The sequence below is a fragment of the Conger conger genome, chromosome 4 (assembly GCF_963514075.1).
Source record: "Conger conger chromosome 4, fConCon1.1, whole genome shotgun sequence".
NCBI classification, from domain to species: Eukaryota; Metazoa; Chordata; class Actinopteri; order Anguilliformes; family Congridae; genus Conger; species Conger conger.
Genome location: NC_083763.1, coordinates 42897256 through 42915395, shown reverse-complemented (window position 1 = coordinate 42915395; position 18140 = coordinate 42897256). Strand labels below are relative to the sequence as shown.

Below are 18140 nucleotides of genomic sequence, written 5' to 3'. Positions count from 1 at the left end.
AGATTTGTTTGGTCCCCTCATGGAACCTGAGGTTGGTCTTGAATTCCCTTACAGAGCTCTGTCGATGCACCCACCATTTTTGCGTAAAAGAGGTGAAGGCTCAGCCATCTCTCTCCTCCATAACCTGGCATTCCAACCAAGGGCTGTGACTCGCTCCTTTCTGGTGAGGCCTTTGGTTTTCAACCACTTTCATCCTCCTCCTCAAGGGTCTCCAGAAGGGGCTAGGCTGCAGCTAGTCTGCCCAGTTTGGGCACTGATGAGTTACATTGCTCGCACCTGCTCGATTAGACAGACAGATCAGCTTTTTGTCTATTTTGGGAATTCAGTGCGAATGCCAGGCTGTTTCTAAGCAGCGGCTGACTCGCTGGAGGATCAGTGCGATAGAGTTGGCCTACAGCAGTGCTGTGTTTCATGGTGTGTTCGCCACCTTGTGGGGGACAGATAGTACCACAGTGTGACGAACAAACAAACTGACAGCGACTGATCCATAGTCCCCCCCCACCCCCCACATCATCAGGTGGGAGACATGAGTTTTTTAAGAGACTTTAAAGTAAATATTTGCTGTGCAGCTCTGATGTTACCTGGCAATGTAGTTTCCAGGATACAGAAGCAAAACCTTGCACGGGTAGGCTATAAAATGAAACACTAACCAGACATACCTCAAGACACATAAGAATCGTAAGGATTTCAGGCCACTTGAAGGCTTACATTGTGCTCACTTTCATTGTTACTAACTGTAATGTGGTATCAGATATACCAATCTTCCACCTAACAATCACAGACACTAGACAAAGCATTAGCAAGGCATTATTGCCATCGGCTCATTTCCAGTTATTTTTTCTTTCAGATTAGACGACTCATCATAATTCCCTGGCACACAGTGCAAAATACATCTGAACACATTTTGCTATGAATTAAAAAGTGGTCATATGATTTTAAAAATGTGAAAGAAATCAATGTTAGCAATTTCTCATAGAATCAAACCCCACTCAATCTTTTAAATTATTTTCCATGTACTTAACAACGGGGTAATTTTACATTCTTCCAGATAACAAGACAAGATGATTCTCTGCTGGCCCTATTTGATATTGGCAAGTGCAATTTCAAGTTATATATAGATTAATTTTCTGATAGGTAAAACATTGGTCTGCATTCCAATGTGACAGGGATTTCTTTTACTATGAAAACCAGACCTTTTCAACCAGGCATAATTAATGGTCGAATGAAATCCTGTAGAATGTAGCTCTCTGTGCAGTGCAGATGCAGACAGGGACATTGTTTCTGTCTGAAGAAAATGATCACTCCCCTTGTTATTAATTTCTATTTTGGAACCTCAATGGCTTTGAGCTCTCATAATCATTCAGCAGGGCACAGGAAAATTAAACAAGGAAATTGAACACTGTCAAAGGCTGGTGCAGTATTCTAACTGGCTACATTCTTGTTCTTTCCATTCAAAGTATCACTTTTAGGTTATCTAAAAGTCTTCCATCTTGTTATCTGTATGTTATATCAAAGAGGAAATTATGTCACTTTTCTGTAAAAAAAAAACACAGAAATGAGAAATGTCTTGATGTAGAAAACCGGAACGTTGTTGCATTCATGTAGCTAAAGAAGGTAAATAATCCTGCAAAATCTGAAAAGCGAAATTAAGAAAAGATCTTATTAGAATTCTGGGATTTGAATTGTAACTAATTGGAATGAAAACCAGCATAGACAGGGGTCCTACATGACCAAACTTGAGGACCATTGGACTGAACAAGGACTCACAGCAATAGATATATTTGAGACAGTTTTTCATTTGCATGGCTACCTCATTACTACTCATAATTTATCATTTGTGTGTGGACGACACATTTTGGCTTATATAAAATGTATAGTGCAGAATTATTGGCTATTGGCTATTGGTTTCTTTGTTTGCTTGTGTATAGAATGGCTCAATAATGTGTCTGTAGGGTATGCATGCCATAAATCATGGGAACATTTTAAACCAAATTCTAAACTATTCTTTGACTGTACTGTAACATGACTAATGATGATTAGAATTACTAGGCAACATAAGTGTGTGTTGCATAGACAGCCGTGTCATGTTGCAACAACACAATAAAAATGATGAAGCACAGCCTACAGCTGTTGGCAATTTAGGCTAATTTAGAAAATATTTTTAACCTTATTCCCTTATGCAATATTGATATTCAAATGACATATAGCAATGGTAAATGCAATAAAAGTCAATAAAAGTCAAAAAGATTTAAACCCAAATGGATTTCAAGAGGGCAGACTGATTTTCTTAAAGGTACAACAGGTAATTCTGGACTCCTAATGGTCAAGAGAGGAATTGCAGCAACAAACCACAACACTGTTCCAACAGTCGATTAATATAACGTGTAATATAAAGCGTTATTATACAGTTTAGTGTTCTCGTGCAGCTCTCGTTTTTTGTAAAGCTGACAGTGACTGCCGTCTTTTGTCACTTTGGTGTGCTACGCAACACTAATTATATTTTTAATGTCTTTTTAAAGTTTTCACTTTAACTAACTAACTAACTTTAATATTATGAGCAAGCAAGTTATTTGGCTATGTAACTAGCTGTCCATATAACAGATATAATAGTCTACCACAAACGATGCAATTTGAGAGAAATAACGGTTTCGCAAAACATGGATGATTGAACACGTAAAGAGATAAAAGGAATGTGTAGCTGCCCAAATTGCACTCCAGCGATCACTGAAACTCTGTATACTATTGCTTATCGACTTAGAAAACAATACCTATAGGGAAAATAAACTATAAACACAGGCAGAGGGTGAGTCACCATGTCAGTGAGCCTTTTACAATAACAGGAAGGGATTTACAATGGTCTTGTAACATTGTTTTAACACAAAAATCTTACCAAGTGTACCTTTAAAATGACATGGGTGAAATTGACCGTTGCAACACGTATTTCTGTGGAGTAACATGAAAGTAGTTCTAAGCAAAAGCGGTCCATTAATATTTGACTGCAGAATGCCTGAAATTACCAATATGAATATATTCAAGCAATAATAATCTACTCAGCAGTTTCTCATGCTGACCCTTTCCTTTTCATCATTCTTTTCCTCTGAAAATATTTAATTTGAATAAAATAAGAAATATATATGTGCACTAAACTGATTTGGCTGTATGTGTCATTGCTTACCCTCACTCTCAACAGTGGCCTGTCACTGCGATGGCCATAATGGTGAGAGCTTGTTGCAATTTTGTCATTCAGGTTAAAATTGTAAATGTGTTTAAAATATGCTTAAAATGATTAGCAGGCATAATGTAAATTAATATCCAAATTTGCCATACAATGAATTTATTAATCATAACTAATCATGTTCTATAGGTAAGTTTTTCTTCTCTTGCTTCTGCCCAGCTTCTGTTTTCCACTTGCAAATCACAGACACAGATGCTGCTCTTTGTATTGGATTTGTATTGTGTTTACTGAAACATTTCATGTGCATCCATGCGTAGGCCCAGGTGTAGCTTAATTATGCACGCATGCACATTAGTTTAAGGAGGAAAGAGCTGCATATGGTCTGAAGTCTCAACGTCTCATCTGCTGACAGGCTGTTACACACAAGCTTGAGAGACTTTGGCATACATGCTGTACTCTGACTGATGGAAATTAGTTTTCAGTTTGGTTTATAATGAGTCACCACCTTGGACTCCATAGTTTTTTTACCCAGTAAACATGCTGAAAGAGATCACTAATAATCTTTAACTTGCTGTTCTGATGAGGTCTTGATGACAGATTTTATTTTTTTTGTTGTTGTCAGAGGGGTTTGCAAAGGTATTATGAGGTTTACAGATTAAAACCATTCTCATCCAGCCTTTGAGATATTTCATACCAAAGTGTCATATTACAGAATAAACCTCCAACATGCATCTCTTAATTATTCAGCCATGTCCATGTTGGATGACATTGCTTGCAGCCCAGGGCCTCCCCTGCCGAAACGGCCTCCCCAAGATGTCTTCAATTGTTTATTCATCAATCACAGGCTTGCGTCTTATCTTAATTACAGTACAACAAACATGTGTTTATGTAGTATATAATACATATAAAACTACGTTTAATAAAATAAAAAAACCTTACGCAAAATGTAGGCCTATCTGCGTGCCCCCCACGCTGTCTCATTCGCATAGGCCAAACTAACTGCACCTAAAGCAAACACTTTTGATTGGCCTGTTATGCAAGCCATAATTTTCAGCTATTTAACTGCAAATCACACTGTAAACTAGCATACATAAAAATTTTCATAAAGACTTGGTCCGAGTCATGTAAGCGATCCGTTTCAGCATACAATGACAAGGTAATGGTGCCCCCCAGTGATAGTGTGGTGGGGAAGCTGTTGCTAAAGAGAGACTACGAACCGGGAAGAGGGGCTTATATGGCTTATATTGCTCAGCCAAAAGTATTCCCTGTAAAATTGTTCACGCACGTGTGCACATCGTTTCATGTAGAGGGTATCAGTTTTTAATTAATGTTAAGATTTACCAGATAAAGATTTAATAGAGATTTCACTGCATAACAGAGTGCAAAACTGTTGTAGTTGTGCTTCTGGTGCTGTTCTAAACATCGTGAATACTTAACACAGGGAAGTTGCGTAGTTATTTGTAGTAACTCCATATACCTATTGCTCCAATTCACAGCAATCAAAGTGTTTTAGGGTCTGGGATAGCCAATAAGCAACCACATTCATTATTCACCCTTTCAATGCTATGTAAAGATTGTATGACCGCTTTTATGTTCAAATTGACAGTTTAAACACAAAATCATTGCAATAGAAAAATGTGCCTTATTGCCCACCAAATTAGAACATTTGAAAAATCATACAGTATCAAGATGAAAAAAAAGTTTTGTCCCCAAACATAACACTGGCTTCTTGTTCTCTGAATGTTGGCAATTGAGACATGTTTTTGCATGTTTGTCACACTTAAATGTTTCAGATCATCAAACAAATTTAAATATTAGTCAAAGACAACACAAGTAAACACAAAATGCAGTTTTTAAATGAAGGTTTTTATTATTAAGGGAGAAAAAAAATCCAAACCTACATGGCCCTGTGTGAAAAAGTGATTATTATTGATCTGAAACATCTAAGTGTGACTAATATGCAAAAAAATAAGAAATCAGGAAGGGGGCAAACACTTTTTCACACCACTGTATATGTTTGGCTTCATGTGTTACTTCAAACAATTTCTCTTTTGCTACAGAACAAATATCTCACTCACTCAGCCCATTGGATGACTGCAATCCTGCTTTAGATGTGACAGGAACTCTTGTGAAGATTTTGTCTGAGTAAGACCATTTTGAGTGGTTTCCTTTTTTCTTAACCACTCAAGCCAGACTGCAGCTTGACAGATTTATGGAAAGTCCAAAGAGATATCTCTTTTAATCACCAGCCAGCTCTTCGGTTAAAGTTCTCAAAAATATAAAAAGAAACATAATTAAAACAGGCTGCATTTGCATGTAAAACACATTTGAGCAATTTTAAATTTTATGCTAGATACCTCCAATATAACAGCTGAGTATATGAAACATTGTTGCTATAAAGCTAAAATCTTAAAGAAAGCATACTGTATATTTTATAGAGCAGTGGGAGAATGTTTATTTTAACCTCAGGATGAATGGAGCTGTCATGTACTGTCAATCATAGACCAATTTTAAAAAAAAGTTCCTCTCTAAAATAACTATTTTAATGGCTCAAGTGAGGAAGTCATAGATAGCACATGACAATATCAGTAATTATGGAGGTAATACAGTCTTAACCACCCATTGTTAAATGTCCATAGAGGCTTTATTATTCTATTAGGCCGCATTGTTTTAAATGTTTCACATGTCATGCCACATATTTCACATTGGACTTGGACATATTTAACTGTTCTGCAGAGCTGTAAACACACAATTTGACCGAGGGGCTTGGATTGAGAAGGAATAACCCACTGGGTTAACACAGCTCCAGTGGATGGTGCATTCTAGTGACTTCAGAATACCTCAGAGAACAGTTGAACCCTGCGGATCAAATAACTCATTTGTTTTAATGCAAATATTTTGTGATTTTTATTGAGCCAATTCTCTAACAGACCACAACAGAATGATGATCTTACAACAAAGCAGTCTGAAGTGGGATTTCCTTTTAAACTTGCAGATGGAATTGATAAGTCAAATTATATCCCAATTAATTTCTGAATTCTATATATCCTAATTGCATGTGCTTCTTGTTTTATACTGCATGAGACTGCTACAGTCTGTTGTAAATGGTAGTTTGACCCATTGCGTATATATTATTGTGATCTATGAAAATGGAAGTACTACCGTTTTTTATTGAACAAGCTTACCCTCTTACCCTCGGCTGAAATTTGTGGTCAACTGATATGTGATTGCTCAACTGTTTTGCCTTAGATTTCAAATGAATACACAGACAACCACATACTGGAGTTTGCACTTCCACATACTGTTGCCCTTTGCTGCCCCCCAGAGCTCCATGCTGACATCACACTAGACACTGCTTGTGAATCATTATCAAGCTGGACTGTCTTGAAAACTAAAACTCCCACTTAACACATCCCAACAATCACCCCCCTTTCGAGGTCACCCCCTGAAGTATCCTCAAATAGGCTTTTTTCTGGCTTAATTAATGCATGATCCACACCTGTGAGGAAGCCTCTGCATGTTGAATCCTTAACTTTGCTCATGACCTCATATTCAATATTTATCAATTTGTTTCTGCTTCAGTCAGTCTTTCCATTAGGGACAGAACAGTCCTTCTGTTCTGGCTTTTTAGTTTTCAGTTTACTGTCCATTTTTGGAGCAATTTAGGTCTCTTTATAAACTCTCATTTGTCTGAACTGAATGAATCGCCTTTCAAGATGATAGACACGTATGCACGTCGGACTGGGTATGCATAATACCCACATATGCCTGTCAGACTGGCTTTGCATTCTGTGCCATTACACTGACATTATATAAAGTAGGCTTCTAAGAGGGCAATCTCTCCATTTTATAGCCCTTTCCAGAACAGACAATACAAAATTGATCACAATGACAACTGCAATCTACAGTTATATTAGACCCTTTGCCACGAAAACATGGAAAGGTGTTTAATGAGTCATGACAGGCCAGCTCTTCTAAAAAGGGAATTGAAGCCATGAAGTAAAATTGGCTGCGCACCGATCTGAGACGAGAGTGGTTGAATTAAATGCTTTTGATATTCAAATATCAAAAGTAAAATGAATGTTTCTCATAAGCTGTTTTAGAGGGAAAATGGAGATGTGCTGGTTCAAGGACAGCCTTTAAACAACACTGCTTCATCAATGTAAATTGACTTTCATTCAGAGGAACACCTGATGCTTTTGGCTTGTGGCTTCATCAAAATTTAAATAAAAATGAAAAACAAAGCAGTCAATCATTACTTGAAGCGCTGTGTCGGCTTGATCCTGCCTAGATAAAATAAACATTGTTGTTTACTTCGTAGCGACTCCATGCCCATGACTGATCTATGCTACACTGGTATGGAAGTTGGATGGACTTGCAGATCAGCAATGAAGAAAGCTGCTGGGTACGTGTCCAGGTTGAGGGAGGAGATGATAGTCTGTCAACAATTCACAGCAGGGTAATGTACATTTCTAAAATGTACTTCTGCCTATGGTGCCGATAGTCAATTTGAGGGAGACTTCTGCCCACTCACCGGTCTCTCCAGGGTGGGCAGACAACCCTTCTGCCCACCCGTAGTCTTGTCCCAGTGAATTACATGTTTATAGTTTACATAATCCATTTTTCAAGTTCCATCTATAAACTGCAAAATATCTGAAACCAAGCTTTCCAAATTCAGTAGCAGGATGAGGGACTTTAAAGAGTATCACATCCCTAGAGTGGAGGTGATAACTATGTGAATTCCTAGCAAGCAAATAGCAAACATGTTGACCCCCACCCCCATGCACTGTCACCACTCTGACATCTTTGGTGACCAATTAGCCTAGTAGAACAGCAGCATTTTCTGTTGACAAATCCCACGTAGGAGATTGCAGAACCTGGCAAAGTAATCTGCTTTTCAATCATGAAAAAGGAACACCTCATCTGCATACATACTGTAGTAGTTTACCTCACAGCTAAGGTTCCCATTACCTTGCATTCACCAATTTCACCTGATATGAGCAATATAGTGCTAACCACATTCCCAGACTGGTGTGTAAGGAAGTGGAGAATAACATCAGTTGCACATTAACTAGTATCGTAACTAACTAAAAACCGAAGTACAAATTCTAAATACAGTGGGCACCCCTAGTTTAAATGTCTGTCACAATGAGTCTGTATGTGAACGGAAGCAAACCTGAACTGTAAAAGTTAAACAGTGGACCTTTCGGCAAATTTTAAAGCAAGATTGCATTTTTACTGTTTATAAATGATAAAAAAAGGAAAAAGGCCCAGTGAAAAAGTTTAGGAACCCTTTTGGTTTATTCTTTGTTACTTTTTATAAAGATAATTACTAAGGCCCAGACCCAGGTTATTTACTCGCTAGAGCTTCAATGAGTCAGGTGAATATGATCCTAGGGCTGAACTTTTTATTCAAAAGTAACTCCATGCCTTCTAAAATATCCAGCTGCAATGGCTGGTGTCTGGTTTTAACAGCCATGGGTTCCTCTAAACAGTTGTCCAAGGATGTCAGAATGAAGAAGGAGAAGGCTACAAAAACTCTCTCAATGCAATGTTTTAAACTACCTATTTCCACAGTCCTCAGAAAAACAAATCCTCAGGAAAACTCAATAATAAAAACATTTTAAACACATGGAATTGTTACCAGGAAGAGGAAAGTGTACATTGTCCTCATGGGCGTTGAGGAATATGGTGAGGGAGGCAATAAAGAACCCAAGGATCATATTCAATAATGGCAGAGACTGGTTTCATCTTGGGGTCACCAGGTCTCAAAAAGGACCATAGGTTGTACCAAAATACCAACAAAGTCTTTGGAAGGGTTGTACAAAGAAGGCCATTATTGAGGACAAGTAACAAAACCAAATATCTGGAGTTTGCCAGACGTCATTGGAATTATTACTGGAAAAGAGTGCTGTAGTCAAATGAGACCGAAATCAAAACTTTTGGCCATACACACCATCAACATGTTTCACGGTAAAAGATTAATGCATACAAGGAGAAGCACCTCATACCTACTGTCAAATCTAAAGGTGGTTCGTGGATGTTTTGGGGATGTTTTGCTGTAAATGGTCTAGGGGAACTATTTAAGATTAATGACATAATGAATTCAACAAAGGCGGGAAATCTTGTTGTTTCTGCTAAGAGGTGGATTTTCCAGTAGGACAATGACATTAAACATGTATCAAAATCCACGCAGAAATGCTATGTGAAAATAACATTCATGTTCTGCAATGGCCCTCGTAGTCTTACTTACAGTGCAGGTCATAAGTATTTGGACAGCGGTACAAATTATGTTCTTTTGGCTATGTACTTCCACACATTGGATTTCAAATTAAATAATGAGATATAACGCGCAAACTGTCATCTTTAATTTGAGGGTATTTACATCAATATTGGGTGATCCACGTAGGAATTTCATCACTTTTTATGGATAAACTCAGTTGGTCAATGTTGTGCCAATGACAATCAGGGATACCATTATGAGACTGATAACTATTTGGTACATCATTAAGAAGAAAGAGAGCACTGGTGAGCTCAGTAATTGCAAACAGGCTAGTAGGCCAAGGAAGACCTCTCCAGTTGATGAATGACTAATTCTCACCATAATGAAGAAAAACGGCCAAACAGCTGATCAGAAACATTCTTCAGAAGACAGGCATGGATGTGTCAGTGACTACTCTCTGCAGAAAACTTCACAAACAGATATACAGAGGATGTAAATCTCTAGTTAGCTGCAAAACCAGGGTAGCCATGTTACAGTGCTAAGTACTACATGAAAGAGCCTGCAAAGTTCTGGAATAATGTTGTGCTTAAGAGTTGGCAAGGTGTTCTTCTCTACAAAGGCTTCACCCTTTGGTGGTGTGGTGGTGGCCAATTTTGGTTTTGTCAGTCAAAAGCACATTGTTCCAAATTGTTTTATTTTGCATACTTCAGAGGCTTCATTTTGTGTTGAGGTCATAGGAAAGGCTTCTTTCTGAAAACTCCACTGCCATGTAGGTCTTTGCTGTTTAAAGTATGTTGTATTGTTGTCCTGTGAACAGCTAGACCTGTGCCTGCTACTCTTTTTTGCAGCTCTTTTGCAGTGGTTTTGAGCATTTCTAACCAGGTCTTGGGCCATTCTATCTGAACATTTAGTCTTCCAGACCTTGCCTTGACTTCAACTATTCTATTCCATTCTATTTATTATAGCCTTCTCCTTCCTGGTGGAAATGAACCATCTTCATTCTGAAATTCTTGGACAACTGTTTAGAGGAATCCATGGTTGTTAACACCAGACAGAACAGCCACTGCAATTGTATACTTTAGAAGTCATGTAGTTACTTCAGAAAAAAAGTTCAGCCCTAGGATCATATTCACCTGATTCACTGAAGCTCTAACAAGTAAATAACCTGGGTCTGGGCCTTAGTAATCATCTTCATGAAACGTAACAGATAATAATCCAAAAGGGTTCCCAAAGTTTTGCACAGGGCAAAACAGAAGGAACAATTGCTTGTGTTCTCCAAGATATGAATTGTAAAAGGCTTTTTGACCAGGGGTGCCAAAATGTTTGCATAGCAAAAACAAATCTCCATAGCAACTACTGAAGTAAATAACTGCCACCACTAGATGGCCCTGTGTGCTCACAATTGATAGTTAATGCTTTCCATTATATCAAAAAACTAAGAGAATGACCAGCTTGCAGGCAACACACTTTCTCAGTTCATTGTATTGTATCATCACATCATGTTGTTTAAAAAAATGTTATCTCAAAATGGTCATTATCATTAAAAGTGTATCATAAATTAAGATACATTTGAATGTCTCCTTATCCTTGTCCAGTGCAAGGATTTATAAAAAATAAGCAACAAGGCTACTGTACTGTATGTGTCATTGAATTCAGCCTGTGGTGTCAAGGAATTCTGTCGGACCTTGTGCATTATGCATTTTTGCTAAAACAAAAACCTGCACCCATAGTAGCCCTTTCTGAATAAGACTGGACAGCCCTGCTGTAGACCCTCAGGTCCCAATCCCTGAGACAGCCATGAACACAAGACGAGGAGATTTAGGGACAGTGCGGTGGATTACTGATATTGCTGGAATTATTTTGATGTCCTCTGTGGTTTTTGGTTTTCCATTTATGCCATTGTATTACTGCGGAGTGATATCTGGTTTATAGATCCATGAGCATCTGTCATCCTATTCATGTGGTCGGTGATGTCTAACTGCGGACTTTGAACATGCAGCATGAGAGGTGGGTAATTGTCCTCTTCAAAACAAACAAAAACAAAACTCTAGACAAAGTAACATTACAAACATCCTAAAAGATAAAATAATCATTATCCAATTGACTTTTAGATACTCTATCTACAATCTATAATTTAAGGCCAAAGAGCATATTTCAAATTTATAAGTAAGGACATTGGTACTTTTTCCAATAAGCAATTTTTCTAATAAGAAATTTTCCAATAAGAATACTTTATTCTTTGGTAAGAATGAAATGTGTGAGTAGTCCATATTTTTAAGATATGCCCCTCTTGTTGAGTGAAAAAAGTAAGTTATCAAAATTACATAGCAGATTAATGTACATCAAAAGGCTTGCCAGCTTGAACCATTTTAATGCTGAAACTGGCTGAAACACACCAAAAACCAACATAAACTGCAGTAGTCCAGGATTTGAGTTTTACATCCCTTATTTTCAGGCAATTCTTTTTACCAGAGGGTTGGCTTTGAAGGTCTGACAGGACAGAACTAGCGCTTTCAAGAGCTGGTAAACTTAAGAAGTAGATATTGGTTACTGTTCTTCACTTCCATGTGTTCCAGCTAGGCACGGAAATCTGTTTAATACCATACCAGGAAATCACCATCATTACTTTGTGATGATCAATAATAAAACAAATAATATATTTCATATATAAATCATTAGGCGGCACAGATGGTGCAGTGGGTAGCACTGCCGCCTCACAGGAGGTCCTGGGTTCGAATCCCCGTCGGCCGGGGCCCCTCTGTGCGGAGTTTGCATGTTCTCCCCGTGTCTGCGTGGGTTTCCTCCGAGTACTCCGGTTTCCTCCCACAGTCCAAACACATGCAGGTTAGGCTGATTGGAGATTCTAAATTGGCCATAGGAATGTGTGTGTGAGTGAATGGTGTGTGTGCCCTGCGATGGACTGGCAACCTGTCCACAGCGTATTCCTGCCTTTCGCCCAATGTATGCTGGGATAGGCTCCAGCCCCCCTGCAACCCTGTTCAGGATAAGCGGGTTAGGATAATGAATGAATGAATGAATGAATGAATGAATGAATGAATGAATGAATGAATATAAATCATTAATTCTTCATAAATAACATACATAGGAAAACATTACTAAGCAAGAAACATTGTGGCATGAATACATGTAACCTATGTTGAACATTCATTTAGTATAACTTGATTGAGCTGAATAGTAAAATGTAGTAATTAAGTGAAGCTAATGTCTTTAAAATGATAAAATGGTAAATGCACATGAATGGGAAATGTAAATAAATAAACTATGAATTACTGATAAATGTCTTCAATCCCAACAGGGATGAAGAGGACTAGCTAGAAGTTGGAAATTTCCATGAACCCCATTGTAAGGACGCTATTTGACCATTTAAACCAGAGGTGTCATTTTCCAACAGTGGTAGTTTCAGAATGGTAGAAGTTATCTTGCCAACATTTGTGATTTTGGCTGTGCCTGTGATAATAATTTGCAGAACTTGGTATGCAACGACTGACCTGGGTACGACAGAACTGGTACCGTGTCACAAAAAACAGTGCTGCTGCTTGGTAATAAAGGCGAACTCCATGCGATTGAGACGCTTTACATAACCCTGGCATTCATCAGCCGCATTTTCACAGCCACGAGGTGGCGTTTTATTCATTCATGCAGTGCCAGACGCCGAATCTTCCGAACATTTCAGTTCGGAAGACATTACACAGTCATGTTTAATTTGTAAAATAAGGTAACGTTTTAAGTCTTTTAATGTGATATTGTGAAAGTATTACTTTATGTAAATCTGCCAGAAATATCAACGTTTGTTATACATGTCCAAACAAAAGCGGTTTCCGATTTACACACACAATGGTCCTTTTGCTTGCTGTGGGACGAAACGACTGTCTCCGTCCAATGAGTTCACCGCATGAGCCCTCCATCACCTGAGCACGAATAGATCACGTTTTTTTCTGACCAATCAGAAGCCTCGGGATCCAGTTTTCCACTTTATAAGTTTCAGTGTAAACCAGTTTTTGGAGAGGAGAATGATAGAGCAATATACGAGACCAGCTGTACAGACGAACTGGAGTCAGCGCCAGTCCCCTCTCTACTTTTTTAATTTTCACTTATTTCCAGGTAAAACACTGTCTTTGCTACCTCCATTTTCTTTTCAATTCGGTTGTATAATAGTGGCGATACTGGTGATGAGAGCTCTATTTTTTATTGGCATGCATGCTGTTATCTTTGTTCAAAGCTGGTACATACTATGGCTTAAAAGCCATTGTTTTTAAATCATGCTGGGTTCCGGCTGCGGAATATCTATTGATATTCTCATGTCGAATGTGTAGGCAATATATTTTTGCGATGAATAAACGCGAATGAAATTATGTTAACCGTTGTACTCCCATAATGATACCAATACTGGTAGCAGAGATGTCACTGATGTGCCTTCAATACAGCACTTGTATTACGGTGGCCAGTGTCTATCGATGGGCATGTAGACTATTTTCTTCAATTACTCGCACTGAAAACATTAAAACGACGACGGCATGTGTAAATCCCAGAATTCAAGACTGTTATATCAGGTGGCTAACATTGTTTGACTGAAATAATTTCTTTGTCTTGCCTCTCACGCAATGAATTCTTGGGATTTGTGTCCCCCCCCCTCCCCCCGATTTTCAAGTGTTTTCCATTATGTCTTCTATTCACTAACGTTTAACACATTATTATTATTATTATTATTATTATTATTATTATTATTATTATTATTATTATTATGTAAAAATACAACCGTGCTTCCATTTCGGTTAACTACTCGTGTTGCATAACATTACGTTTTACTTATGAGCGCATGTTTTACCGATTGTGGCATGCTAGTGTGATTATAGACTTATTTCGATGTTGTTTTTCCAGGGTTATTATAGTAATAAAGATGGCCACGTCTGCCAGCTCGAGTTTGAGTAAAGCTGTCAAACAGCAGTACATGGATCTTCCTCAGGGAGATCAAGTGCAAGCTATGTACGTCTGGATTGATGGAACAGGAGAAGGGCTTCGCTGCAAGACCAGAACCTTAGATTCTGAACCTAAGACCATTGATGGTAAGAATGCATGTTACTATGATTATCTAGCAGCAAGCAATGTTTTTTGACAGACATTGTTCAGAGGCCATTCTTTAGGCTGCACTGCATTGCTTGCATATTAATTAATTTAATTAAATCATTTGGTTCTAACTCTAGGGCTGAAGCTTTATAATTATAATTATAATTTTAAGGGCGGCACGGATGGTGCAGTGGGTAGCACTCGGCCGGGGCCTCTCTGTGTGGAGTTTGCATGTTCTCTCTGTGTGGAGTTTGCATGTTCTCCCCGTGTGTCGCCTGGGTTTCCTCCGGGTACTCTGGTTTCCTCCCACAGTCCAAAGACATGCAGGTTAGGTTGATTGGAGAGTCTAAATTGCCCGTGGGTATGAGTGTGTGAGTGAATGGTGTGTGTGCCCTGTGATGGACTCGCGACCTGTCCAGGGTGGATTATTAGTTTAAATCATTTTATATTGGGGCTTTTGTTTATTGACCATTAATGACTAGAAGTTCATGTTAAGTTTTTGAATCTTAACTTTTGTCTCATTTCTCAGATTTACCTGAATGGAATTTTGATGGCTCCAGCACCTACCAATCTGAAGGATCAAATAGTGACATGTACCTGATCCCTGTGGCTATGTTCAGAGATCCCTTCCGCAAAGACCCCAACAAACTAGTTCTGTGTGAAGTGCTAAAATACAACCGCAAGCCCGCAGGTGAGAAATATCATGACCTTGCGTCGCTTTTTGAAAGCCGCTGTTGTTGTTAAAATATGTCTTGGAGGAAACGATGTGTTTTAGTACAGCACTGTAATCCTTCCCATTCCTGTCAACAGAGACCAACCTTAGGCTGACCTGTAAAAAGGTCATGGACATGGTAGAAAATCAGCACCCCTGGTTTGGCATGGAGCAGGAGTACACTATCCTGGGTGTGGATGGGCACCCCTACGGCTGGCCCTCCAATGGCTTCCCCGGGCCCCAAGGTGAGAACTCCGAACAGCACATCATGGTTCTGGTGTCAAATTAGGGCTTGACTGAGTAAATTGAGTGCAGTGTACACCTAGCTGATGAGGTGTCTGCATGGCACGCAGGTCCATATTACTGTGGAGTTGGAGCTGATAAGGCCTATGGCAGAGACATCGTAGAGGCTCACTACAGAGCCTGCCTCTATGCCGGGGTTCAGATCTGCGGCACAAATGCTGAAGTGATGCCCGCACAGGTGAGCGATTACATTTTGTGATGATAAACACTGCAAAACCAAAAGAAATGGTAAATCAAGTATTTTAGCACTTATGTTGAAACTGAATCATGTTTCTTGTATGTGTTTGCTAAATAAGACAAACATGTTGCCAAGGAGGTGAGACCGTTTTGACTGAAGAATGAAGTAAACCATAATTTAAAACAATAGTAATATTTTCTACTTGGGAAAAAAAAGACCTTAAGTCTTCTAACAAGACAAAAAATGCTTGTTAAGGTGGACCTCTTTTGCAGTGTACTTAGCAGGATCCTGCAGAACGAACAGCCTTTGAGGTGCTGTAACACTGTGGGGTTTCTGTGCTTCAGTGGGAGTTCCAGGTGGGCCCGTGCGAAGGCATCAACATGGGAGACCACTTGTGGGTGGCGCGCTTCATCCTGCACCGGGTGTGCGAGGACTTTGGCGTGGTGGCCTCGTTTGACCCAAAGCCCATCCCGGGGAACTGGAACGGTGCAGGCTGCCACACCAACTTCAGCACCAAGGAGATGCGAGAAGACGACGGCCTGAAGTAAGAGCATTATTATTCTTTTTGTCTCTGGTTAACCCTTAAGATGTAAGATCACAACTATGTGACTAGAATCTTCTGTCACCCTTTACAATAAGGTATAATGTAGTTGTTAACATTCATTAATTGATGTACAAATGCATCAATTAAGCATGAAACGGCCTTTTCATTAGTTAATGAATTTAACTACTAATTAATGTATTCATTACATGACTTATTCATTTGCAAACCATAGGATGAATGTATTAGTTAATCATTAATAAATGCATAAACAGTTTTGTTTTCATTCCAATATTAATTGGCATTCACTAATGTAGTTGTTAACATGAATTAATGATTACATGCTACCGCATTTTCTTAACTGAACATTATAATGTAGTCAATGGTAAATGAAAGCAAGTTCTAGACAACTTAAGGCCTCGGATACAGTCAAGAAGACGTGTACGTAATTTGACAATGTTCCAAAAACGAGGGTTAAACACTCAGTTCTGTGCCTACAGATTCATTGAGGAGTCGATCGAGAAGCTGGGCAAGCGGCATCACTACCACATCCGTGCCTACGACCCCAAGGGGGGCCTGGACAATGCCAGGCGCCTGACTGGCCACCACGAAACCTCCAACATTCACGAGTTCTCGGCCGGCGTGGCCAACCGCGGAGCCAGCATCCGCATCCCGCGAACCGTAGGCCAGGATAAAAAGGGCTACTTCGAAGACCGTCGCCCTTCCGCCAACTGTGACCCCTACGGTGTGACTGAGGCATTGATCCGCACCTGTCTGCTCAGCGAAACCGGGGAAGAGCCTGTGGACTACAAGAACTGAACCCCTCCCCTCAGATCGCTCTCCTCCACACTCCCGGTCGTGCTTTCAGTTTAAGGGCCAAACGCTTACAAACTAGTACTGTATCGCTTATTTAGTACACTTGAAATGACGTTCAACGGTAAGTTGACTGGTCAACGCCACACGAGAAACGAAATTCGATCAAATTTAAGCTGAGCACGATAAACTGGAGAGGGGTGGATAGTGTGACCGTATTCCCCATATTTCTTTGTTAGAGGAAGTGAAGATATCTTCTCTATTCCCTAGATTGAGTTCTGTCACTGCCAATGTTTAAAATGGACTAAAATTATTCTGAACTTTTGGATGTAGGTTTAATATTTGGACATTCAGTGGTGGGGGTTAATGGATATCTCTCGATTCAGTTAGTTATGTTCATGTATATTGACCTGCTATTCGAGCCTGTAATGTCATAACGTGATGTTTAACTAACCGGAAAGCGTACATTTCTTCTTAAATGGCAACTTCTGTTACTGCATTGTCCATTTGGACTTTGCGCACTGGTTCATGTTGTATGGTACTTCTGAAGTAAGGGTCCAAATGCATTTGACTGTTTTTATACATGTGGATCCCTTTGTCTGCCTTGTGTATAATTCTTATCACATTCATGGAAGACTCGATACCTTTTGCATCTCGCTGTCTAGTACTATAATATAGTTTTATGGCACCTGTTTTGGTAATACTTTTAAGTTGCTGAACCTGGTGGTTTTTATTGAAACATTAAAACATTTTGTTATATTTTTACCACAATGAAAAACTTGCATTGTTTTTTCCTGAGCGCCTACCAGTGACATGTCTTCAATTCTATATTACATTTTCTTTGTAAAGTGCTTTTCAGAGAAGACTGTCCCAAATGGAAATACCAGCCCTAAACCCCAAATAGCACAAAGTAAAACCAAAAAGCTCTAAGGTGTCCCCCACATGGGAAAGACTTCAAAATGGGTTGGAAATCCACTTATTCAACTTATACACCCTTGATTGTTTCAACACGGCTGAGCCTTCCTGATGTTGACAAATGCTGACAGATGCTGACTGCCTCAAATATGACGGGAAACAGAAATACTTATTTGCGTATGAGTATATGGATTG

At 39.2% G+C, this 18140-nt stretch overlaps 1 protein-coding gene across 1 annotated transcript; it reads left to right on the top strand.

Moving 5' to 3' along the window:
• Positions 1 to 13419: 13419 nt before the first annotated feature.
• Positions 13420 to 17808, top strand: glulb (glutamate-ammonia ligase (glutamine synthase) b). Its single transcript, XM_061240327.1, has 7 exons — positions 13420 to 13520; positions 14298 to 14482; positions 15013 to 15174; positions 15294 to 15440; positions 15549 to 15676; positions 16021 to 16220; positions 16718 to 17808. The coding sequence occupies exons 2-7, from the start codon at positions 14317 to 14319 to the stop codon at positions 17034 to 17036; spliced, it is 1122 nt and encodes a 373-aa protein (XP_061096311.1). The 5' UTR covers positions 13420 to 13520; positions 14298 to 14316; the 3' UTR covers positions 17037 to 17808.
• The last annotated feature ends 332 nt before the right edge of the window (positions 17809 to 18140 follow it).

Excerpts from the sequence above, each read along its gene's own strand:
- glulb (XM_061240327.1), top strand. The coding sequence starts at position 14,317 with ATGGCCACGTCTGCCAGCTCGAGTTTGAGTAAAGCTGTCAAACAGCAG. Across the intron at positions 15,175-15,293 it reads ATACAACCGCAAGCCCGCAG|AGACCAACCTTAGGCTGACC; the intron begins GTGAGAAATATC and ends TCCTGTCAACAG. Across the intron at positions 15,677-16,020 it reads CTGAAGTGATGCCCGCACAG|TGGGAGTTCCAGGTGGGCCC; the intron begins GTGAGCGATTAC and ends TCTGTGCTTCAG.